This window comes from Anabas testudineus, chromosome 15 (genome assembly GCF_900324465.2).
Source record: "Anabas testudineus chromosome 15, fAnaTes1.2, whole genome shotgun sequence".
Taxonomy (NCBI): Eukaryota; Metazoa; Chordata; class Actinopteri; order Anabantiformes; family Anabantidae; genus Anabas; species Anabas testudineus.
Window position 1 is genome coordinate 10,796,997 of NC_046624.1, and position 25,218 is coordinate 10,822,214.

General features: G+C 40.4%; 4 protein-coding genes and 1 long non-coding RNA gene across 7 annotated transcripts; 3 read left to right on the forward strand and 2 right to left on the reverse strand.

Annotated features, from left to right (window-relative positions):
* Positions 1 to 321: 321 nt before the first annotated feature.
* On the reverse strand, positions 322 to 2,602 carry LOC113158863 (arginine vasopressin-induced protein 1). Of its 2 annotated transcripts, none has more exons than XM_026355158.1 (3): positions 2,442 to 2,602; positions 1,288 to 1,646; positions 322 to 1,184 (listed from the first exon to the last, which is right to left on the reverse strand). In XM_026355158.1, exons 2-3 carry the CDS (start codon positions 1,635 to 1,637, stop codon positions 926 to 928), a joined length of 609 nt encoding a protein of 202 aa, XP_026210943.1. In that variant the 5' UTR covers positions 1,638 to 1,646; positions 2,442 to 2,602; the 3' UTR covers positions 322 to 925. The 2 variants fall into 2 exon arrangements, with proteins under 2 accessions (XP_026210943.1, XP_026210942.1); XM_026355157.1 differs by having other exon boundaries at positions 1,288 to 1,650.
* Positions 2,603 to 2,779: 177 nt separating this feature from the next.
* Positions 2,780 to 4,871, forward strand: marveld1 (MARVEL domain containing 1). Its single transcript, XM_026355159.1, has one exon. The coding sequence runs from the start codon at positions 3,522 to 3,524 to the stop codon at positions 4,017 to 4,019; it is 498 nt and encodes a 165-aa protein (XP_026210944.1). The 5' UTR covers positions 2,780 to 3,521; the 3' UTR covers positions 4,020 to 4,871.
* Positions 4,872 to 10,651: 5,780 nt separating this feature from the next.
* Positions 10,652 to 13,707, forward strand: LOC113158862 (phosphoglycerate mutase 1-like). The gene is made up of 4 exons (XM_026355156.1): positions 10,652 to 11,052; positions 11,541 to 11,815; positions 12,529 to 12,709; positions 12,829 to 13,707. Exons 1-4 carry the CDS (start codon positions 10,914 to 10,916, stop codon positions 12,996 to 12,998), a joined length of 765 nt encoding a protein of 254 aa, XP_026210941.1. The 5' UTR covers positions 10,652 to 10,913; the 3' UTR covers positions 12,999 to 13,707.
* Positions 11,059 to 25,216, reverse strand: LOC113158866. The gene is made up of 4 exons (XR_003298589.1): positions 25,136 to 25,216; positions 21,220 to 21,348; positions 13,979 to 14,188; positions 11,059 to 11,324 (listed from the first exon to the last, which is right to left on the reverse strand). It is a non-coding gene; the product is annotated as an uncharacterized LOC113158866 (long non-coding RNA).
* slf2 (SMC5-SMC6 complex localization factor 2) lies at positions 14,103 to 24,737 on the forward strand. Of its 2 annotated transcripts, none has more exons than XM_026355155.1 (21): positions 14,103 to 14,229; positions 14,904 to 14,938; positions 15,413 to 15,915; positions 16,022 to 16,267; positions 16,867 to 16,912; positions 17,437 to 18,854; positions 18,960 to 19,039; positions 19,136 to 19,249; positions 19,350 to 19,517; positions 20,385 to 20,490; positions 20,580 to 20,667; positions 20,761 to 20,902; positions 21,013 to 21,100; positions 21,217 to 21,393; positions 21,578 to 21,672; positions 21,790 to 21,877; positions 22,039 to 22,161; positions 22,352 to 22,429; positions 22,570 to 22,656; positions 23,034 to 23,102; positions 23,212 to 24,737. In XM_026355155.1, exons 1-21 carry the CDS (start codon positions 14,195 to 14,197, stop codon positions 23,689 to 23,691), a joined length of 4,266 nt encoding a protein of 1,421 aa, XP_026210940.1. In that variant the 5' UTR covers positions 14,103 to 14,194; the 3' UTR covers positions 23,692 to 24,737. The 2 variants fall into 2 exon arrangements, with proteins under 2 accessions (XP_026210940.1, XP_026210939.1); XM_026355154.1 differs by having other exon boundaries at positions 18,957 to 19,039; positions 23,212 to 24,736.
* Positions 25,217 to 25,218: the final 2 nt, after the last annotated feature.

Consider the following 25,218-nt stretch of genomic DNA (forward strand, 5'->3'; position numbering starts at 1 on the left):
ATCGTGATAAAGAAGAGAAAGTGACACAGCAGTATCAACAAAACGTTTACAGTCATCTGATGAGGTTGAGTCTTTCATACCCAACATTTTAATTTCAAGTCCGTCTTTCGCTGATCTGTGAGGATCTTTGGCAGAACTGCCCACTCAACGAAACTCAGCAACACGCAGAAGTTCCCGGGACAGCACAAATCAGTGTCTCAAGATGTGCTATGATACATTTGGCTATGACACCTAAAAAGGGTTCCATTGATTCTTGACCAGTTATAGTGTTATATACTAGACACACACACACACACACACACAATTTAATTTCAGTTCAATTTTATTTGTGTAGTGCTAAATCACAACAGAAGTAATCTCAAGGCACTTTACAGTGTTTACGATTTAAGACCTTATAAAATATAACTGTATACTGAATTATATAGAAAACCCAACAACCCCCCACAAACACGACCAGAAACTTAGAGGACACATGTTAAAATAATCTCAGATTTATCGTATTGTAGTGTCATTAATTATATCAATTAATATTTCAAGCTACACTAGATCTAAATAATGTATATTCACATACCGTACTGTACATGGCTTTATGTATGGTACAACAGTTACCTTCTTTATTTACACCACAGAACAAAAGAAAATACTTAAATCTTCAGTGTGCAATGTTAGTGTGAGTGGTGGGATGAATTTAGCCGAATGCATAAGGCAGTTCTCCAGAGCAGCAACCACAATATAAAATCAGACCATGCTTCCTACACTACTGAGGGTAAAACGTGTCTCCAGCAAATAACATCTGGCATTATGTGAGTCTATTCTCTCAACCTCCAACAACAGTTTCACTGCCTATATGTGCTCATGTTGCTCTGTACAGGTGTACTCAGGTGTAAAAACCGGTTCACTCAGATGTGCATTTGGAGTAGCAGAGTCAGTGGAGTATTCGGTGGAGGTATCTCTCTGGATTGTTCTCTCCTCCTCTCCTCAGTCCTGATCCACCTCTAAATGGTCTATCTGCGGTCCCTGCAGGGCTCTGGCTTTCACTTAGTACCACCGTGGCCCCTTTACTTCTTCCTGTTGTTCCTGCAGAGGTGTGCTGGTGTGGCTCCGGACCGCTGTGTGCTGCAGCCTCAGTAGCATTCTCCTCTCCTGCATCCTTCCCCTGGTGGCTTGGTGAGCTCTCTCCAATTCTGAATAGAAAATATTGTCTTACTGAAACAATGTGAAGTGACAACAAAGTGTCATCGCAACCAGAGATATTTGATTGTAACTTTAGGACGATGTTATTGCTACCTCAGGTGATTGAAGGCTCGGAGCCAGTGTGATCCCAGAGCATCTCTCCCTTTAATCCTCAGTCCTCTCTGGTGACTTCGGGCCCTCAGTCCAATTAGGGCCTGAGCCAGTTCGGCCTCATCTCTGTGGCCCCAAACCAGCTGCGCCCTCTGCTCTGCGTCCTGGTCCCCTGCTGCCCTGAACAGTCTCTGGAGCTGCCACAGATCCACATTGCTGAAAATGTTGCCTGAGCCAGCCTTCCTACTCCTCCTCTCAGCAAGCCGCCACAGCGACGAAGGGCCAGCCACCATGGCGGAAGGAGGGGAGGTGGGTCCGGTGTCCATCCAGAGGAAGACAGGAAATGGCAGCATACACTGCTTCTACCTTAGAGAAGGAAGTAACACTTTCATCTCATTATGATGCATTTGTAAAATGAAAGATGCTTAAGATTTGTGATTGATATTCACCAACATAAGAAGTGCATCACAGTAAACACCTACAGTCTGTAGGAGCCAGTCAGCTGTGAGACTCCTGCTCTGATTCTTTAATCCTACTGGTGAGTGAGTGACAAGCTGCGCTTTTAAGCCCATTAAACTGCAGATGGTAACTGCATCTCTCTTTACTCACATATGCTTTTAATTAGGACACTAACAGATGTTAATCGAGTGACCGAGATCAGCAGCATTCATACTGAAACAACCTCCTTTTGTTTTGACCACATAACCTGAAGTTCACGCAGAATTCAGTTTAACTGCAGCTCCTCATTTCATATGTGAGTCCTACATGCTCCTAGTTCATTGTGGAGACATTTCTGACGTACATAATAAACATGAACTCTTAAAAGTGTATTTAAAGGACTCCTTTGTGAATCTTTCTTATGGGATTAGAAGGAGGTCACCATCCACCAGACGTCACTGGTTTCTCATCCTGACAGCCTGTTTCTGACACTGTTAACGCTCACGGCTGCAGAGACACTGAGCACCTTGTAAAACTAAGTACAAGGAAGTGTAAGTCATCTTTGCAATTATCTTCTGCCATAAATAGTGCGATGCAGTGACTGAACAGCTTACTGCACCGCCTTAACCACGCCGGGTCCTTCTTATTCTGTGGATTTAAAAAGTGGTAAACAGACATCCCATGAGAGTCATGTGAAAAATGAACGGACGCCTGCTTACCCGGGGATCAGCTGCTGTATCCGGAGCCCTTCACTCCTGGCGCATGTCCCTCCGCAGCTCCTTCTCGACCAACTCAACGAGGACAGGCCCTGTGGCTGACACGCAGGAAGCCAGTCCGCCGTCCGAGCTCATCTGCAATCAATTTCGCTCTTTGGAACCGGCTGTCGATCATAAATCCATGTCACACAACGACCAATGAGAAATGGAGCTATGCGCTGTTACCTTCAGGTCGACCAATCAGCGGGATGGGGGAGGGGACAAAGGTGTTCCGCCCCACCTCCTCACCGCTCAGGGTGTGCGCTCTGAAATCCATTGACGTCAATGAGCCAGGCTGGCACAGAAAAGCATCTGTCACTTCATGCGTGTGTGTGTGTGTGTGTGTGTGTGTGTGTGACAGAGATAGAGGACGTGTAACCATCGTGCGCAGAAAGACGCACACAGGATGACGTGTTCGGCTGTGTTGTGATCACAGACTGACGGCGCGTCTGTTCTGTTGTATTAGGAGTTGTTTGTGTGGTTTGTTAATGCGACTTAATGTGTTTTGCCCACATGTTTGTGTTGTTGCCTCTGCACCGTTTTATATTTTGTGAAACTTCCTTTTCCTTCCAAAACCACTTCCTTCAGAGAAGGCAGGAGGTGTCTCACACACACACACACACACACACACACACACACACACCAGGGGAAATGACACCATCAGGGAACACAGCAGATGAGTGGACATGGACGCAGCTCTCCAACAGAGGAGGAGCAGGCTTTGAATTACAGGCCGCCCCCTCTCCATCTCCCAGACACCCCCCCAACACAGACGCTACATTCAACAGAGGAAACGGAAAAGACGAAACATAAAAAAAGGGCTTTTCATTTCAAAACCCCGGGGCTGTGGAAAGAACAGAGAGTTCCCTTTTTATACACAAATCCAAGCGCGCTTGGGTTCATTGTTGGAGCAGCAGCCCGGCGGCCTCCAGCCCGTGTCTTTTCCACTTTTTTGTCCATCTCTTCTCCAGCTGTTTGCAGCTGGCAGACAGCACCCGCCCTGTTTGGGAAAGAGGGACCGAGAGTGACCGGAGGAGGAGAGAGATGCCACCCCAACCTTCCCAGTCGCAGGTGAGGAAGAACATCCTGAAGTTCCTCAAGAGTGTTTTGGGAATCACCCGGATCCTGCAGATAGTGTTTGGAGCCGGGCTGTGGGTCACCATCGCCGCAAACAAGTACGAAGGATCCATCCACTTCGTCCTGTTCGTCGCTGTCCTCTTCTGGCTCCTCACCCTCGCACTTTTCTTCCTCACCCTCCTGGACAAGCAAGACCTCGTCCCGCTGCTGGGAGGGGAGCGCTGGTTGGCCACCAACCTGGCGCACGACGTGGCCGCCGCCGTGCTCTACCTGCCGGCCATAGGTGTCATGATCTACAAGACGGATCGGAACTCTTACTGCAACCTGGAGCTGTACAAGCACTCCTGTCTGTACAAGGCCTACATGACAGCCGCCGCGTTTGCCTGCCTGTGCTGCCTGGCTTATATCCTGTCGGTTATTTATGGAGGGTGCAGAAAGTGTCGAGGGGAGCAAACTGTCATCTGATGAGACTAGTAGAGGGGGTGATGGCAAAAAGGAGGATGGTATGGGTCTTGGAGGGGGGGGGGGGGGTTATACACAGCAAGATGATGAATAGTTAACTTCACTGTAATTGAACTCAACAGCTACACTAATCAGGGGTTTCTATATTTTATTTGTCCAAACCAAAAGTTTTGCCCTAGTGGTGATGGCAGTGTATTTGATGCTTGCTGACCTGAAAACTTCCCAGCAGCTCCTGGTACAGAGGAGCTGCTGGGAAGAGGCCAATCAGGATGTGGAGTCAGGTTAGGAGAGTAAAATATTCTATCTCTTTATTAAGGAAGTGCCAAATATTTGCATCCTACTTGTAGTTAAGGCCCTGTCATCAGCTGGTAATTGTTTTTCCTCCAATCATTTATTCTAATTTTCCCTACAAAGAATAATAATCCTGCTGGGACTTAGTGGATATACAGTAAGTTTACACTCAAATGGCCTTAACATGGGTTTTGTAGATTTGTGTTACTGCCCATTGACATGTTTTTTTTTTTTTTTAATTTGCCAATATGTTCTTATATTATATATTTTTATGTGATTACATGTTTTTGTACTACAGCAAGCTATACTGACGTGTGACTTAAACACTTACAGATATCCTTTTGGTTTTCATTTTTCTGACTCAGATGTTGCATACGGTCTTATCAGTGCCTTTTGTCAGAATGCTGTATACTCAACAAGGTTGTGACAACAAAAGCAACCTAAAAAACATGGATGTGATCGGTGCTATAGTGTGTATGCTGAGCAAAAATACTTTCTAAGTGTTCATTATGTAAAATCCAACGAGCAAATAGAGCAAGAATAAAGAATAGTAAGTGAGAGTCAGTGAGTTGTTTCTTTTGGTTATGAGCGTGTATTTGTGCGGAGAAGTGTTTAGACAAGCTGCCTGAGAAAAAAAAAAAATGTTTGTAAAATGCTTTGTACATTTTGTTTGACTACTTTGAGTTAAAATTAGAGATGAAGGCCGCGTGCAGAAACTGTGCTTATGGTGGCTTTTTGGAAATGAAACACATATTTAGAGACACTAGTGCCGGAAGCCCCCAGAATCTTCCTGTTGGAGGATGAAAGCCTCGGCCAATCAGCAGGGATCATTTACAGGCAATGCCACTTAACCCCACGAAAGATCCTTAAACAGTTAGAGAGTGACTCACACATCCACATATGCGTACGCATGTACTTCCATATAGAGACACAGTGTACGCCGCAGGAGTTATCCTACAGTTAGGAACGTAACGAGTACATGTGTGCGTGTGCTGCATGTGTAATAATCTGGGAAGAGGCTTGTTCTTACCAGAAAAGTCTGTTGGGGTTCTGGAGGTGGGCTAACGTTTAGCCAATGAAAATGGAGCCAAGCAGAGGAAGATGATTCAACTTCTCATTTCTTCCAGCCAATATGTACTTCTTAGGAATAGGTTGCAGACAAGTATCTACTGTAAAACCACAATGTGGCAACTCTGTACAAGAAAGTACCTTCGCTATATGTGAATTGCTGAGTTACTCTCTGACAAATTTAAATTTAAACTTATTTATACTTTGCACACTTGTTGCTGGACAAGGCATCGCTGTGTCCTCTCGTTCGCTCACAGTTGAATGTGAGTGAGTTATTCTTGGAAAGGAGAATTGCGCATAAGACTTTGAGTTGTCACCTCTCCACATTCACATTCAAGAATCAAAACGAAGGCAACAAAAATGCAGAGATAAGAGTATTAGACAGTATAAAAGTAACGGCAATGAGAAGAGCGCTGCGTGTTTGTGTGTGTCGAGCACAAGGTGACATCTGTTGAGTGGAAGGGTTAACGTTAACCAGCTGTGGCCCAGGGATACAATATAAATCTGGCACTTCTAAAGGAGATACGAAGCCCTTTCATGCTCCCATCTACGCTCTCCTTCTCTGAGACTTCCCCAGAAGTGTTCCACGTGTCGGCGCCTGTGGACACACACTGCTGTATACAGCCAAATAGAGACAGTAGAAACAAGCCTGTGTGCTGTATAAACAAAGCACCAAATCCAGGGTTCAGTTTGATATCGAATGTAACCATGGTGAATCATTTAGGTTTTGGATGACTCGCAACTGACAATTAGGACCAGAAAAGGATTCTCCAGACCCTGAAAGCCCTTCTGAGCTTGTCAAATGAACAGGCTCCTTCTTATTACACTGACTGCAGTTTATTGGTGCCAGGTCTGTTCACATGTGGCAGTTTGGGGATTTAATCCTTAAACATCACATCTATATCCAAACAAGAACCTCTCCTAGAAGGGTGTGGGCACCACAAGAGTGAGGTAGTTGTATTTTTTTTTTTTTTTTTTTTTTTTTTGCAGCCACACAAACATAGAAGTCAACCCAGACAACAGGGTATAAAGAAATATAGAGCCAGGCGCTTCTCTGTTGTGCCTACTGCATGATATTTACTTTAACTATTCATCCAAAGAGACATTTCCTGTACGTGCTCTCCCAGTCGTGTACAAGATACCAATCCTCCAGCAGTCATTATAACCCCTCCAAATGGTTTTTCTGGCCCTCCTCGCAAGCACAGCATCACACACGCTATTGCCATGGACTGATGTCAATTTTCTGGAAATACAGATACACAGTTTTCTGCCAGAACATCTAAAAGTGCGCTCTGGAGTCTGAAATGCATAACAATGACATGACTCATGGCTATGATTAAATCACTGGCAAGATGATCACAGAGATATGGCAAGAATGTCTTCAGTCCTTCTTTAGAAAAAAATCCTGAAGTCCAGTGAAAAAAACAACGTGAGCTGCAGATCAGTGTCAATGGAGCTGGAGGGGAAGTCATGTTTTGTTGAGATGTATTTCACCAGGCCACATGGTTGCCATCAAAGGGATTCACTTCAGTTCTTGTCACTAAAATAAAACATGTAATCATACACCGTTCTGCTGTTTCAAGCTTTAGTATGACTCTGATTTTACTGTGACAAGAATTCCTTCTTAGATACAAATCTGCCCAAATACTCACAAAGGCCCCTGATCTTAAATCACCCTTTTCAAGGTTTGTACTTTTCAAGTGCATTTGAAACCAATAGGGACATGTATACTGGAACAGTCTTTGATCCTGTCCACGCAGACTGTGAAACAAAATCCACGGTCCTTAATTGTAGAAAAGCTTTTTGAAGTTCAGCAAGAATCTAATCGGAGCTTAAGCAGTCTGAGGTAGATTTTAAAAATTGGACTGGAGGAATAACAGTTTTTAAGATACATCCGGTTTTGTCAGCATTTTGTGAAGACAGTATATGCCATATTTTCTATTTTGTGCTTGCTCAGCATTATTTAAAAGGAAATCCTAATGTTAAAAAAAAAAACATTGGATTTTTTTGGTTGGTTAGAACCCACACAGCAGCAGTCCGTGGCTGGTAGACCCCTGTTATTCTTAGCATAGAGCACCTCCAAAGTAAGTAAGTATTGTATCTAATCTGAGACTCTTTTTTTTTTTTTTCTTGCTGGCATTCCTTTTGTCCTGTCTCGGCTGGGAGGTTACATGAAGCACGTGAAACAAGAAAACACAGACACATGCCCACAGCAGCACCCTGTTAACCACACTTTCATCACATCCTGCTGAAACGCACATTCCACTGCAGAGCAGAGGGGCTGGGAAAACAGATGAAGGCTGACCGAACAAGTGAACGCAAGTGCAGAAAGTGGGCAATGAAAAGAGAAAGTGTGCAAACTGTCTTGAATAAAGATCCAAAGAGGACTTTGAGATTGACATTTTCTGTCTGCGTATGTTCTGTCCTGCCTGCATAAATCGACACAGTGTTCCAGACAGGCATTCCTTGTAGTTCGTCAATGACACTTGCTGGTTTATAGTTTCCCAACATGGTAACTACAATTACTGATTCCACATCTGTTACGGCAGCTTTTGCCCAGACTATCGTTGTGAATAGGAACAGTGTTCATGTGCTGCATGAGGGAAATGGCAGCCAGTGGTGGGAAATGATGATAGCTATTTATGGAGCTTTGAAAATACCACTGCTTCCTTCAGTCTTGCTTAGTGAAAAGCTGAGAATGTGTTATAGAGTAAATGAGTCTGTGAAAGAGAGAGAGGAGGGAGTGAATGTTGTTATTTCAATGGGTGGATGAATTCACTTTTTTTCTGTCTGACATTTAATGATTCTTGGCTTAACTTACGTTAGCAAGTTACCTGCGTCATCACCTATAATTTCTATAGATGGAATTAGAAGTGATGAAAAATTTCCTCATGACTAAAATCCAAAGCAGCACATTTTTAAAGGGGAAATGTCTTTTACACTGCATCTTTAGTGCAGTGGTAACAGACACACACTGTGACCTAGAACAAACATTCCTTCCATGTGTGGACCATGGCGCTCCTGATAAAAGGCCTGAACTGTTTTGCAGCAGTGCTTTTCCCATGGCTTTTGCACACAGAAGCCCAAGTTTCCCCCTGTTACAACACACTGCTTTTGCAAGAAAGAACAGCACATTTAAAAAAAACAGTTTCTCTTCTAATAAAAAACAAAAAACAAAACTCAATTTATTGCAGTCATAAAGTAAAAAATTACCATCATTATGATCTATTGCTATTTAATAGCAACAGTTTAGTTGTAAGACGAAGTCTGTTTAGTCCTGAAATATGAAAATAAACATAAAAAACAAACAAACTTGTATCTGCAGGTAAAGTCAGAGCTTCACATTGACTTCCTGACTCTCTGCATACATCTAGTTCATATTTGGCAAATATCCAAATAAACATTCATTTGTGCTCCAGTATATGTTATTCCCAATTGCTTAAAATTGCAAGCAATAATTGAATGTATCCACTAAGAGGTGCAATAGGGCTTCACATAAAACAATGACTGTTTCCAGTTAACTCACTTATGTAACAGAAAGTTGCTTAAAGTTTCTCTTATTTTTATAACGTGCGTATCAACAACTGTTTCTACTCAAACATTACCAAATGTGTGAGTAGAATTTAGATAATCAGTCTCTGACAAACAAGTGATTTAGCTTGCAACATCAGAATGCCAGGAGTTCACATCGAGGCTAAATGAGACTTTTTTTTGTAATTCATTTTTAATTTTTCAATTTTTTTCCCTCAAAGTCAAGATCATCATAAATCACAAATGTGCCTCAGCTGACTTTACAGTCTGTACCATATACTTTACCTTCTGTCTTTACATATTCAAACAGGAAAAAGAAAAGTTTACATGGAGAAATATTGGCAAGTTAACATCACTGTAGTATAGTATATAGCAGTTATTATAATTACAAAGCAATTTTAAGAGCTTCTACTCTATGTTTCCTCATATTTTAAGCACAACTATTGTAATTTGCTTTGAAAGCTCAGAAAAATGGTTTTAAATGATTATTTTAGTTTATCACAGTGTTATCGCAGTATGATTTCTACACTAAAGAATAACTGTTTATGCACAATCTCCGTTTTCAATGTGTGTACCTGCTTCCTCAGTATCTATGGATACAGCATGGAAACACTGCCTTCTGCAAACTCCAGGCAGGAGGGTTGTGGAAACAGTGTTGCAACTGCTGGAACCTGGTTCATGTTCAGGTTTTGAAATATTTTTATAGCAGCAACATACAGATGATTCAGTACTCTGAATTCAAACTGAAAATGTGAAGCTGAACTGTCATTGGACAAGCATGGGTGTAAACAAGCAAACGTGTTAGGGTCCTGGCAAAGTTCATTCTTGTGATGGAAATATGAAATAATTTAAATAGTCTACTGAAAATGTTTTAAACAATGTTTAAATTCAGTTTAAGTGTCCTCACTAGGTTCATGTGCTCTTGTATATATTTGTTTTTTCTGAGATTTCTATTTACAGATGCATGTGAATACTGTATCCATAAATCTCAAAAGAAAGCCTGTTTTTGTTTAACATTCTGGGTAAGAAAAATAGAGGTTTGTTGGATAAACCTGACCTATAACAACATATCTATCCTTCTTGTGAAATGGCTGGAGACAGGAGATGGGATAAATTAAGTATTCCTCCTCTCTATAATACAACAAATACAGTATATTGTCCATGCAGACTGACAAATCTTTTATGTGATGTTTCCTAATATGCAATATGGAAATGCTGATGCACACTGCAATAAAAGTTCTTCTGCAGACAACCAAAATGCATCAAAAAGACTACTGCTCTTTCCTTTTTGTCACTGCTGTCTGTTTATGAACATGTTCCTTTATCACTTTGTAATATTTTGTTCAACATATTGCATCTCAGCCCACTTTTCTTATCCCAACTCTTGAATTATATTGCATCTCCATAAAGACCTATTACATGGCTTGTTAAACTAGTGTCACAGCTGCTCCGGGCCGTGTGTTTGTTTTAGTTACAGGGCTATAGCAACTTTCAGAGTTATAGTTAAGTGTCCAAGTTCGCCACCTAGAGATGAAAAAGTAGACAAGTAAGAGCTGGATCAAGACACAAAAAAGGAAATAAATGCATTTGTCCTAAGACAAGGTCTGCAAGGATGCAAACCATTTGTGTAACAAATTAGATAGATAGATAGATAGATAGATAGATAGATAGATAGATAGATAGATAGATAGATAGATAGATAGATAGATAGGAACAATGAATGAAGTACAACGTAGAGCTTGAAGGTCAGCAGCTGTTCCCGTAACTGACGCCCAGCGCTGTCATTGGTTGAGAAAGAAAAAGAAGCTGCCCTTTAGCGACATCTCATTGGATGAACAAAACAGGAAGTAGGGGAGTAACCAATCGGCAGAATAAAAGTCCTCACTGATTTTACAGCAGGTAGTGGACCTGACTGCTGGAGTGAGCGATTTAACACCAGTTTTCAAACCTTGTTTATTTAGCTCATTTATTCATTTAAGCGATCGACTGTGGGGTTTTCCATCAGTCATGGCTGCCTACAAATTAGTGCTGATTCGTCACGGAGAGAGCAACTGGAACCAGGAGAATCGGTTCTGCGGTTGGTTCGATGCAGATTTGAGTGAAACCGGAGAAAAGGAGGCGAAGAGAGGTGGACAGGCCCTGAAAGGTGAGAAGGAACTTATTCATTCATTTTCTCTCAACATCCACTGTTTCTCCTATGCTGCTGTCCAATGCACGGCGATGATTACATAATCGCCTCTGCATCAGCCCACAGACGGCGACCGTGTCAGGAATGTGTAGAGGATGTGCAGACGTGCAGAGGTGATGCCTTTATGTGGCTGCACTGGTGCGCAAGTCATCACCGCTTTGTAGGCTGCACAGAGGAAGAGTTGAAAAATGTAGTAGTGTAATAAACTAGTTGTTGGAGCCAAGAACAGTCTGCAAAAGTGGAGGAAAAAAGCAAATCAACATACAGGGTTACTGGGTCTGTTTTGTAAAATGTTATCATTTTTCAGTAGGAGCACAGGAAGAAATCCCAGCAGATACACAGTGTATTTGGATATTAACGTATACACTGAGAACAACATCAGTTGCAGTGAGGGAAACAACTTCAGTTATCTTCTATTGATTTCAGTTCAAATCTAACCCTCACAGATGCCAGCTTTGAGTTTGACATCTGCTACACCTCTGTGCTGAAACGCGCCATCAGGACACTGTGGCTGGTCCTGGACAGTATTGACCAGATGTGGGTACCAGTGCATAGGACCTGGCGACTCAATGAGCGCCACTATGGGGGCCTCACAGGGCTTAACAAGGCAGAGACTGCTGCCAAGCATGGGGAGGCTCAGGTGAAAATCTGGAGGCGCTCGTTTGACATCCCTCCTCCCCAGATGGGCCCAGATCATGATTACTACACTATCATCAGCAAGGTAAGATATGATATCTATAGTAAATACACACAACCAATAAGATTTGTTGGTCTGTGAGGAAAGAAATTCTTGGTACATATTGACTAAAGTCAAGTCCACACAGACATGACGGGACAAAGCAGAGGCGTGACGACAACTGATCTCTGCAGCCAGCCGCTAAACCAACTATGTCAAAATGAATGAAGTGAAATCAGCAGAAATGAAAGGGGACAGTGGACTGTGTCTGCAGCACAGTCATCTTAAATATACAGTGCAAATGAAGTCTGACAGCCACACTGAAGATTAGTCCTTTACTATTTGATATCCCTAATATTACCCAATAGTATGTCAGAGGAGAGTTAATATATGACTGACAAGGAGTTCAAAGATCAAAGGTTCAGTCAAGTTGAACACAAACGGATCATGTCTGTCTGAGTTTGTGCAACGTGTTAATAGTGTGAAAAAAGAATGACACTAAAGTAGCTGTATCTTTAATGCCAATAAACACACAAGCAAAGTGTTTAAAGAAGCCTCATAGACAGCTTTACCCTGCACTTAGTCAAATACATACAGTGTCATATTAGATCATTTTTTCAGATGACTCTGACATGACACAGTACTGCTAGCTTGCATGTAGGTCCTCTCTATTTCCAATTGTTTTATAAGGAATAAAAAATTAATTATATCCAAAGATGTCCAAAATCTTTTTTACACATTGTGTGTCTTTCCTGTAGGATCGTCGCTATGCAGATCTGACTGACGATCAGCTCCCTTCCTGCGAGAGCCTTAAAGACACCATTGCACGAGCGCTGCCCTTTTGGAATGAGGAGATTGCGCCTCAGATCAAACAGGGGAAGAGGGTGCTTATCGCTGCCCATGGAAACAGTCTCAGGGGCATTGTCAAGCATCTGGAGGGTGGGCATACACTGTTGGAAATAAAACACTAGAGCAGGACTGCTATTACATTTTACAAACACAAATGTGTGATTTGGTCTAATGTATAGAATTGTTTTTTTATGTGCTTCCTCCTGCAGGAATGTCAGATGAGGCCATCATGGAACTGAACCTGCCAACAGGAATCCCCATCCTCTACGAGCTTGACAAGAACCTGAAACCTGTGAAGCCGATGCAGTTCCTGGGAGACGAGGAGACTGTACGCAAAGCAATGGAAGCCGTGGCTGCTCAGGGAAAAGCTAAGAAGTAAAACAACTGGAAAGTCTTCTCTGTGTATGATGGTATAGGTTGACCCTGTCAACTGGGATTAACTGAGATTAGAGTTTTCCTGAACCCTAATTTATTTTTAGATGGTAATACATGAGGAGTATACTGTATATTGTTGTCAAAGACAACTGTGCTGTACTTGCACAGTGCCAGGATATTATATGGTGAATAACGCAGATATATTAGGGACTGGAGAGCTGCTATGTGTGTCTGAATTACTTCATATTTACCTGCCAAGAACACCACTTACATTTTTCAGTTGTCTGTGTGTGTCTCTCTGTGAATGGTGTTTGTGCAGTGTCTGTGTAATGTTGTTGCTGTCTGTATTGTGTCTGTCAGTTTGTGTGTTTTTTTTTTCTTTTCTGCAAAACACCATTGAACTGTATACATTAGAAATCCATTACTTGGATTGTGGTCTCCCAATTTTCTATTACCACTGTGAGGCAGTAACCTGAACATAATAGGTCTCAATGTAACCCATATTATTGTTACTCTGTTCGACCACCGTGGGTCTGACTTTATCTCTTTTGTCATAGTTGGTCTTTCTTTACATCTTGTGTCATTCCTATGTTAAATTCCTACAACTTGTCGGACAGCTTTGTGAAGCAGCAGGGGTAAGTTTTAAGGTGACTGTCTGTGAATACAAAATCTAAATCTTTAATAAACGTATGTCCCTGTGTGTTGGTTAGGCTGTATCTGACAAAAAATAAATGTATAATTATGTGAAAATTGAAGGCTTTGGATCTGATTGTCTTGTCTGGATGAGTTTTACGTTTTACTTTGTCAATTATTAGACTCCTTTTTTACTATATAGAATACATATATTAAAAGCATAGCATGATATTGTAATTGTGAGTGTATGGTCATCATAATTTTAGTGGCCCGCTTGTTCCAACAAATGAAGAAATCTTGCCAAAAAGGTGTTGAGTGACCAACCACTGGCATTAAAACACAATCATATACCTGAAGGCGACAGGAGGAAGGTTATCAAGTGTAGAATGAATCATCTTTGTGCATGTAAGTGGGACATCCCTTTTGACTCCAAGTCCCATGATTCCCTTCGTGCTGAGATGCCGCTGTAGGCGGGAGCGGATTCCAGATGAAGAGAGCTTAACATTGAGGCTCTGAGTTTGTTATTGTTGCTGTCTGTGGTTATGGACTGTTTACCCAATTCTGAAAATGAGAAAAGCAACAGAAAATCAAGGAAACACTCGGTAAGAAAGCGTGCTGACTTTGTGCTCCACTGATAAGTTGTAAACGTGTTAGCCGGTTAGCTTAACAGTGTACTTCCTGAAACAGCGACTTGCTAATAGCCAATTTTATTTTAAGTTAGCCAGGCTCTGTGAATAAACTCTGTTACTTGCGAGATGTAGAGACGTAACAGCTACTGTTTATACGGCTGTTCGTGTTTATTGGGAAAGTGACTTACACGATTGAAAGAGTTAACATTAATTAATACCATTGTCATGTTAAATCAATGTAAACACGTTTGCTTTCTAGCGTTAGCTAGCTAAGTCTTCTGTTTGCTAGCAAACTTAGTTATGGTTGTATTACTGTGACTGTTATCAGCTAGCGTTTTAAGTAGTAACGTACTGCAAAAAAATAACTACTATAATATTTAAAAAACATATAAATCAAAGTAAATCTTCTCAAGCTTAGAAATATCAGATGTTGGACTCGTGATATCACTTAACCTAGCGGGCGATGATTAGGAGGAAGCACATTCATCAGCAGGTGTCTGCTCCTGAGGGCTCTCTGACACTTTGCTTCTTTATCTTCTAATTTGAAAACCGCACTGCCAAATTGCATTATTGTCGTCTTGGTAACAAAAACAAATTTCATAATGAAAACGTAATCAGTTTCCCCTCTTTGTCTGACTTTCTTGCAGGACACGTACAGAGCACTTCTCCCCGAAGTGTAAAGGTGGGTCACAGAGTCATGTTCCGCATCTTTAAGTGCTAATGTGTCGAGAAATAACAGCGAAAGACAACTACGGTAGATAAGATGAGCACGTATGTAGAGTTAGCTAATGAGGGCGGCATGGGGGGTTGTGTTTGTTGTATTTATTAACACGTCTAAAATAATAACTTCCAAAAAAAAAAAAAAAACACTTCCTTTTTGAATGTTAATAAGTGTAACGTTAACTGGCTAGTAGTTGTATTGTAGTTTTGGAGGCAGTAAGTTGTGCTACTTTTGAAATGAGCTGTGTTATAATGAGATAGGTTTTTAAAGTTGTGTCCATCCTATTTATATTGACATACTGTAGACACATGATTGATATGATTAGCATCATACTCCTTGACTGGTTGATGATACCTGGTTCAAACTTAATCAGTGTATTTGATAGCATTCAAGTGACTTAGGAGCATAATTTGTGTTTTATCCTCTGTGATTTAGGGAAGGAACTCGCATTCCAGCAGCACATCCAACCCAATTTCATATCTTCTCATCAGGAGACTCCAATGAAACCCTCTCAAGTCCCTAACCGGCTTTCTCAACCACCACCCAGGAGAATTTTGCCTATGCAAAGCCCTGAGCTGTGTCCCAGGGACAGACTAGGCTCACCTTGGCACCCTTCTCATACCCTGGGACCATTCCAGCCATCAGGGATTGTTCCAAGCAGTCCAACGAGCATTGGCAGGCCCCATCCCACACCAAGGGACAGACAGGGCCCTCCACAGCATTCTGCTCAGCTACAGTCTGTTCCTGTCATCCCAACTAAAATTGATACTTCAGCTAATAGGCCACAGCACCCACCTCCCCATATGTTTCACCACACGTCCCCTCAATACCACACACCATCTTCCCACATCAAGAGAGATCAAGTAACAGAATCCAAGGTTGTTGTGTCTTACTCGGGAACTAAAACTGTAACAACAAAGAGTAAAGACTCAAACAAGGTATTGCTTTGTCTTTTTTGTATGAACATTGATAAAACTTAGTTTTGTTGAAAGTGCGGTACTAAAGCAGTAATGTGATGCTGAATTGTAACATTTACTCTGATAGGCTCAATCCAGTGATGCAAAGAGTTCCATACCTACTGTCCAGCTGCACAGGTCCCCCCTGACTCCATCACTAAACAGCCAAGCAGCTCAACACCTTTGCGCGAGAACCCAAGATTCAGAGCAGTGGAGTCCTGGTACCATCCAGTGGCCCTCACAGGGCTATGAGCTTCCTCCTACCACCCAGTCTTCTGACACAAGTATTGGTTCTAGTTTACTCAACATGCAGTGCCCGGTAGCCTCTGACCAGGTATGTTTCACATTAAGTTAATTTAGTTTTGGTAGATTTTGAGGTCTCTATTTTGTCTTCTCATGTCCTATGAGGCAGTGTAATGCTCACTAAGGGAGAGCATGGTGTGTGGTTCTCAGCCTTGGTAATAGGGTTTTAAAAGATGCAGGTGGATCAAATTGAATTGCCATTCTATTCAATTTGGGCATCAATATAAAGTTAGTGATCAGTCAAAACAGAAGCTGCTCTTGTTACCATTCTTTCTAGCTCCTTGACAGAAAGATGATGTTATGATTTTGAACCCTGCTTTTCCAACTTGGAATTGACTACTCTTAATGTCAATATCTAACTGGTTAGTTATAAACTAGCAAGTCAAGATAAGTAAAAAAAAAACATTTGCAAGTGTTTAGTTAAATCAATTTACTGATGCTTTTATTGTCATTTTTTTTTAAACATGTCAGTGTAAACTGACAGCAAGTTATTTTTAAGTGATTTTAGCAAATGACCCAGGTGTTGCTTGAATTGCGATGCTGTTGAATTCATAGTAACACTGTTACTGCTGTTTAAAATTATCTAAATGAAGACTGCTCCTTAAGAAGTCCCTTTCTTTCCTTTTATAGGACCAACAACATAAACCAACCCCTTCGAGTAAAACGCAAATTCCAGGTAACTTTTTCAAAGAAAATCACTCATCCACTTTATTTAAATTACATTTCTTCAATAGTTATTAGAAGAACACACACATAATTCAAAAAAGATACCTATGGATCATTACACATGACTTTATAAATGTTTTCTTTGTTATTCCTATTAAGTGGAAAGTGTTGATTAATGTTAATTAATAAATTTCCTACAGCCCAATATGATTTGCCAGACCCAACAGTCCCAACCTAAAAGGGTTGATGTATTAAGTTACAGGATACTGAAAAGCCTAGCTCATTTAATACTTAGACACAATAAATGTTTATTTGATATTATTTTTAACAAATTGATTATCATAATAGATGTTGATTAATTTTCTGATTGTTGCAACTCTATTACCTGTTGCTCTTGGTAAAAGCTTACATTATTTGAATAAAACATTAAATGTTCACATTGTAGCAAAGTTTATTCTTATCAGCACTGACACTGATTAACGCAGAATATTTGTAAGATAAAATCTTATATTTAATACCTCTTCCCATCACCAGTGGTCGACTTGAATAGCTTATCTCAGAAGAGGCGGAGGGATTTTGAGCACTCTGATGACACTGCCAAGAAACTGTGTGTTCAGGGTCCAAGCAAAGCACAGACACCAAAACCCACAGTTGGCACCACACTCAGCACTTCCCAAGCACTGCCATCAAGACCTTCTCCAGTCTTGGAGCTGTCACCCAGAACAGATGGCAATGCAGAACCATTTGACCCGTCAACATGTGTGGAACCATCAGCCACACATTCATCCTGTGCATCACTGTCACCGAAAATTTCTCTAAAGAGGCATCCACCAACAGGGGCAAAGCAGGTTCTTCTGAATTCCTGTCAAAATCATATTGTGAAGTTAAGATCACCTTTAAATTTCAGTCAAGACAATTTAAAGAAAAGTGAGGAAAACAACGAACAGGATAAGTCAAGCACTTTGCTATCCCCTGAGATTCCCCAAAAAGACACTGGTAGCTCAGCTCATGTTCTGTTAGGCAGCCACCAGTCTGGTCATATTCACTGTAGTAAGCCAGTCGAACCAGTCAAGACCCCGAGTAGAAGTAAACAGGTGGAGGAGAGCCGAAAACATGAGGGTTGCATTCCCAAAACAACCTCAAAACCAAAATCAGCTTCTCTGAGCTGTCATAGAATAAAACATAATAAAACTGCCCATCAACGGAGACATGCAGTAATACCCAATGATGTAGATGAACTCTTTACCCCTGATCCCATGACTTATGTAGTCAGCCCCACACAAAAGACGGTAAAGCCCATGATCGATGGCGGTACAGTCAAATCACCTACCTCTGAGAAAAATTGTTCATTTGTTACTGCGTCTAGCTCACTGTCCCCAGTTACTGTCACATCATGTCAACAAAACTGTTCTTCTAATGCAGTGGACGCCAGAGTTTCTTCCTCAGAACATAACCCACAAGTCTGTTTGCCAACTGTAGTTTTAGTGCGCGTAAAACCTGCACTGAAAAACACAGAACAAGTCCATCCTAAAAAAGAAGACCTCAAAAACAGCTCTATCACTTCCTCAGGAAGGCAGCTTAGAGAAAAGGGTGTTAAATCTGATGAGAAATGCACATCTCTCATTCTCGACAATGTGAGCTCACACACTTCAAGAAATGACATCAGTGCCTCCAAGCAAACTGTTACATCCTCTCAGTCTCCTCCACTGGAGAGGCAGGCTAGTGGTATGGGTGGAAAGCAGGTGAATGAAGACGATCCCATAGATGTTGAGCTGGGGCTGAGCTTTGCATTAGATTTAGACATAACCCAAAGCTCGCACAGCAGTGAGGAGGAGCAGCTGCTTTCCTTGCAGGAAATGATGGAGCGTGTTACCAAGCCGCCAGATACACCGGAGAAGGGAGCGTTTTCAGAGCCAAGCACGCCTGGACATCGCAGCTGTCAGTTAAAAGTTGTAAGTTCCACATTGTCTTTATCATTCATGAAGTTGTGAATGTATGCTAATTTTTTCACAGAGTGAAAGTAAAAGTTAAGTAAAATCTGTTGTTTTCCACAGCAGCCGTTGCAGTCCACCACTAACTCAGGCATCTACAAGAACAGCCTCGATCAGATGCTGAAGGAAATAAATACAAATAAAAAGTATATTACTCAGAACAATTCAACCATGCCACCTTTTCATTTTAGTTAGAGTAGCTGAGATGATGTAATCTTCTTCACATTATTTTTACCCAACAGAGCCAAAGAGATTGAGGCACAGCTTCTAACTGCATGTAAAGAGGATCTGTTGAGAATAGCTGAATATGAGGAGGCTGAGGAGAACCAAGAGGAGGGCATCTCCACTGAACAACAGTATGCCATGCAAAAGCACATCTTCACATTATATCTTCTTGTCACTGGGACAAGTAGTTACAGTAGTTTACTATTTGATCTGTGGTATTTTGTTTCCCAGGGAGTTCCTGCAGCGTTACTCATTGATGTCCAGTGCAATAAGAGAAGTGCCTCCAGGAGAAGTGGTGTTCAATCTGGAGAAATTCGGCCAGATCTTCGATCAGGATACACTGCAGCTTAGACAGTGCAAGGTCAATCCACAGGGCACAGCTCAGAAAACACTTCTTTGGTAAGATTTAGAGTAACTTATTGTTTATCTGGCTCTCCCATACAGGAAACTAAGCTGATTGATCAAAAATAAGAATTAGGCAGATATGAAGGATTAATCTAGATATTAATTGCCTTCTTCTAGAAGTCTGTTATAATAGACTGATTTTACAGAAAATGATCAACACACTTAAGTTAACCATAGTTTACGTTTAGTTACAATTGTTGTAGTTGCTGTAAACAATTAAGCTAGTATAAACATGATAATTATGAATTTGCTGCAACATTTAATTTTTTAGTCTAGGACATTTGTGTATTGACTTACTCATACACAATCTCTAATTTAACATCAAGGAGAGGCAATGGACAGCTCTCAATTTTGACTTTCAAAAGAGACACAGGTAATGTAGTATTTGAATAAATCTTCATTAAAAATCACAATAGACCTGTTTTGCTTCAGAATAGGCCTGTCATTATCCTGCTTTTTTCCTCTCTGGGCTGGTTCTGGTTTGTTTATTTGATTCAGTAAAGTGTTACTCCGGCTTTCATTTCTTTGGAGGTCTGCTGGGCCTCCTGAGTTTTACTAATGTAAACTTGTCTGTGTTTGGATTTAACAATCAATGCTTGATTTTATACATGTACATTTTGCCTTGTCAACTGAATGATGGATAGCCTTGAAATGTAATATAGATAAACATAATTCTCAGAACTTGATTGTTGATCCTTTTGTTGACCCTATGGTGGTTTTTGTAAATCTTGCAAAGCGCAACAGTTTTGTCTTAGTGAATTTAACTTGAATACAAATTCTAATAAATTACACTGTTCATTTAGCAAAATAGTCAATTTCTCTAATGTTCCTCTTCCCTTATATTTCCCTACTTTCTATTAGGTCCAGCCCTGCTCAGCTAAGGTTGCATGTGACTATTGGTTTGTTTCAGGAAGCTTATGACTGCTGCTCACCCTGTCCAACACAGGTTACTCGTTTTCTATTCAAGGTGGGCCCTGCAAACACTTGTAGCATGTTAGTAATGAGTTTTGTCAGAATTTCAGAGGTTTGGGAGTAATTCTTTGTTGATCTTGTCAGATGATGTCCGTCCATAGTGAGAGGTTGGTGTCGGAAATGATGCTACAGGCCCTTTGTGATATTGCCTGCACTGCTGCTTTTCAAAGAGGTTACTTTTTCTTCTCTACAGAACAATTTTGTATTTCTTAACTATAAGCAGTTTAGACATGTTAACACATGCTCTTTTCTGTTTGCCTGTCAGTGAAAAATGGAAACCAGCAATTTAAAGTGTGGGTCCCTAGTTTGGCTGATGTTACACTGGTCCTGATGAATATGGGAGTTGCCTTTGTTACTCTCTTTCCTTTTGAGAATCTGCAGCCCTCATTTACAGAGGGAGATTTGCTGTAAGTAGCATTCCCATGTGACTTTTTATTAATAATTTTGTCTTTTATTTAAAAAATAATTTTTTTGTCTGTTTACTTTAATGTATTTGAAATTGTCGATGTTTGTGTAGAGAGGATGAGCATATCAAGATTGAGAGTCCCTCCAGTAACAAGGAACCAAGTCCTTTCCCTGAACACAACTGCAACAACATCTTAAAGGTCAGATGCAATAGAAAACAGATATTCGATAGGAAGAGCTTGTTATGTGTCTGTGACAGTTTAGGAGACCTCACTATTCAGATTATTCATTACTTGGTTGTGGGTCTTGTCTGCAGTACCTGTCTTATTGCATGGGCCTCTGTCCACGGGCATACAGCGACGATGAGCTGCTCCTGCTGCTGACTGTGGTGGGAAGGATCGGCTTGGACACGAGGCTTATTCTCCACTCCAGTGTGGAACTGTACCCTCTACAATATAAAATTGTTAACAACATCAGGAACTGGGACACGATGGTCAGTGCATGCATGCATCTGATTTTTTGAATGCAGAAATTTTAGTGGGATAGTCTGCTGAGATTATATTAGTCTTTAATGTTTAATGTTTAATTTGAGTTTTAATCAATGTCATTATTGATTTTAAAAAAAAAAGGTTAATTTGATTAATATGTTTATTTTAATTTGTTTAAAATGTCTTTAGCTGCCAAGAATATGTCAAGCTCTTACTGATCTGACAGATGACCACCACAACATGTGCTTGCTAGTTCAAATGCTGCCTGACAACACCCGTGGAAAGTAGGTTTTACTGCGTGTGTTTTTTTTTTGTTTGTTTTTTTTTCCCCTCTTTTCAGTCTGCTTATTTCCTTTAATTATTTAGTAAAACATTAAAAGTATTCATCCATGTTTTTATAGGCAACTGCGCCGACATCTGAGCCTGTCCATGATCTCTAAACTGTTAGATGGAAATTGCACTTACAGATCTACAGAAAAAGAGTTTCAGGTAGTCTTTTTCAGTGTGACCTAACCAGGGGTAATTCCTTGCAAATGCCAACATTTTAAATATGCACAGTTATCTTGAACAGTTTTTAATAATTAAATGACTATCACAATGTAATAATTGTTTTTGGTAATCTGTATTCTATTTTTCTGCGCTGTCTTTAGCTTTCTAATCTCAGGCCTTACTTGCCCCGTATGCAACCCTCCACCATTCTCCGTGCCATGCTGAGCAACTCTAGCAAGAGTCAGAAGGATAAAGAAGAAGACATGGCTATCCTAGACCAACAGGTCAGCATATGGTTAATGGTTTGATCTTCTAGCCTATAGTCCATTTTACAACTTTTCATATCTAATCTTCAGAATATGTATACATTTAAAAAACGTACACAGCATTTTAACAAAACTGTGCAACTTAATTAAACATGATTTTCTGCCTTTTGTCTGATGTAAGTTTCTTTCTATTTAATATGTGTTCCAGGCCTACTACCTCTGCTATAGCCTTTTGACGTTGGCAAATGAAGCTTCAAATTTTCAGTTCTTCCCAGCTCAACAGAAGGTGCAGTATAACTATTTATTTATTTTCTAGTCTCTGGTGTTGGGGTATGCTGAAATGTTCTTAGGTTTCAGGAGTGGTGCTATACATTTCCCTATGAGAGGTGTGTTAATGTTTGTGTTACTTTGTTCTCTGGCTTTCAGAAGCAGCTGCTGTCTCTGTGTTCTGAGTTGGAAACCCATGTAAAGTGTGACATCAGAGAGAGTGAGAAATGCCTGTACCGGAGCAAGGTGAGTATAATTTCAAAAGGAACATCAAGTATTAAAAAACCTTTTCTACAGAACATTTTAAAAAAGTAATGCAGGCTTAATAAAATTTAAACTTCAGCTTTTTTATCTCAAAGAAAATTTGGTATGCAGCAGCCTAAAAAACTAAAAATCTATGATTGCAGAACAAAATGAAGTGCAGGGAAGAGATATCCATCACAAGCTCATCTACATTAGAGTATTTGTTTCTCTGTTATTGCACGAAAATAATGTTAATTGTCAGTAAAAGCCGGTTAAGTGGATTGGCTGCTGCTTGTCTGAAGTAACACCATGGTGATTAACAAATCATATTTTCCTCTAGAAGATGCATGTTAAATGAATCTTTTGACCCCTTCTTTTAGGTAAAGGACCTGGTGGCGAGGATCTACACCAAGTGGCAGATGCTTCTTCAGCGAACCAGGCCTCTACATGTACAGTATTCATACATTTTATAAAAATATTTATAAAAGTATGCACAATACCTAATTGAACAAGTTTCTTCAAGATTCTTATCTATATTGCTAAATGTCGCTCCTGTAGGGTAAGCTGTATGATTATTGGGAGCCTCTTTCTTCGGATGCATTCATCGGCAGCCAAGCACAGCAGGCGTCGAACAACAGTGATGAGGAAGAGCCTGAAATGGATGGAACCAATGGATCCGAAACAAACGAGGTTGTAATGGTTGATGAAGATGAGGTGCAGAAAGATGAGGAGCAGAAAGAAGAGGAGAGGCTGGAGGGACAAGAGGACATGAAAATGAATGAAAAGCTTAAAATGGGAAGAGCTAGTCCAGTGAATGACCTGTGTGAAACTGAAGATGCAGTAGATCTGGTTCCTGGGGAGTTGAGCCAAGCGATGCTAGAGGGGGAGCCTGAAGTACAGAGAGAGTCTAAAGCAATGGACGAGCAAACATGTGCTGGTAACACAGAACATGTTAAGGTGCAGGCAGAAAATGTGGTTGATAAAATAATTGTCACTTCTCACCAAAACCAGGTTGCAGCATGTGATTTAGTGTCATAGAGATTTTTAATTTGTTTCCAGGACCCCCATTTCCTCTCTATTCAGCTCAATTTGCACTATTTTCCAGTACTTTACAGTCTTTAACCCTCATGCTCCATTATTAATACAAATGTTAAAATAAATGTTAATTGTCTATTTATGAATAAAACCATTTTAGTAGAGATAACAAGCCTTATCCCTTTTATGGTTGGTGCAGCACAAGAAATAAAGTCTACTTTTGATTTATGTATTTTAGAAAAATAATTTAATGTGAGAATTGTATGCAAATGACTTGTTGCTGTATTACTGCTTTCAATTATTTGGTTGTGTGCAATATGACAAATGTGTACAAATGTGAGAAGTGCCTTAAACAACCTGTGGTTATTTCTTGTTTTCTTCCATTTATGTTTGCAAAAATGTAGTCTCAAATGTTCCTCAGAGTTAAAAAGAAATTCTAATTTATTAGTGTTGACTGTATGTATCATATTTTATTTTACAGCAAAGAGGTTTTTTATCATTCACTTTTGTCATCTACAGCAATTATTAGCAGTAGGCTTTATCGAAATTAGAGTGGTCATAGTAGTAGCAGAAGGATTACTAATAATATTAACAATGGCTCCGTGGCCCAGTAAGACAGTAACAGCGAGGCACTGTGTGCGACATCAGGATACTGATGGAGAATTCAGCCAATGTTAATTTTATTTACATCTATCTTCCTACTGTGACATGTCAGAAGAGATTCAGTGAAAAGGGCTCATAAAATGTAAATCATCTCCAGATACACATGATCCTGTTTGTTGATGTTATAAGTTTGTTTTTTTTTTATTATTGTTGAATACATATGTCTTGTTAAATGTTCTTTTTGGGAAACTATTTTTTCAACACATTAAATCCTTTTTTTAGCTGTTGCTTAAAGATTGACTCCTTTTTTACCATGTGTTTGTCACATGGGTTACACATGTGGCCTGTTCAAACCTGATAGATGTTATACAGGCTGAAGCAGAGGTTTAAAGGTCCAGAAGGTTTTCTGTTACAACCAAATACTCATTGGTTTGTTCTGGCCATTTGTATTTTCCATGTAGAGATTGCTTTAAATTAACATAGGCATGTGTTCCTATATATATATACAAACACACAACAGCAGTGGTTGGACTACTGATCTTTATAGGAGCATAGATAAGCATACATAAATAAATATAACTATTGCTAGGCAATAATAAAGTTTCTGCGTCATTTTTCGTGGTTGGTTGTTGGTTATTACTGATCCTTTCATTTTTAATGACAGTCTGTCAAATTGATCTGAGGCAGTGAACGAGTAAGTGGACATATTGATTTTGCACATAGGCAAATGACATGCAGACCTTAATGTTAATATAAATGTACATGTGTCGGGCCCAGATAGATCGTTTTGAGTGACAGTCATAGATGATAAAAGGCTAAGGTTGAACTAAAGTTTGCTCCTCACCTCCTCGGCTGCAGCAGCTCTTCTCCTCTTCCGCTGTCGGTTTGCTCCACTCCGCCCCACTTTCTCTGGGTTGCTAGGCAACG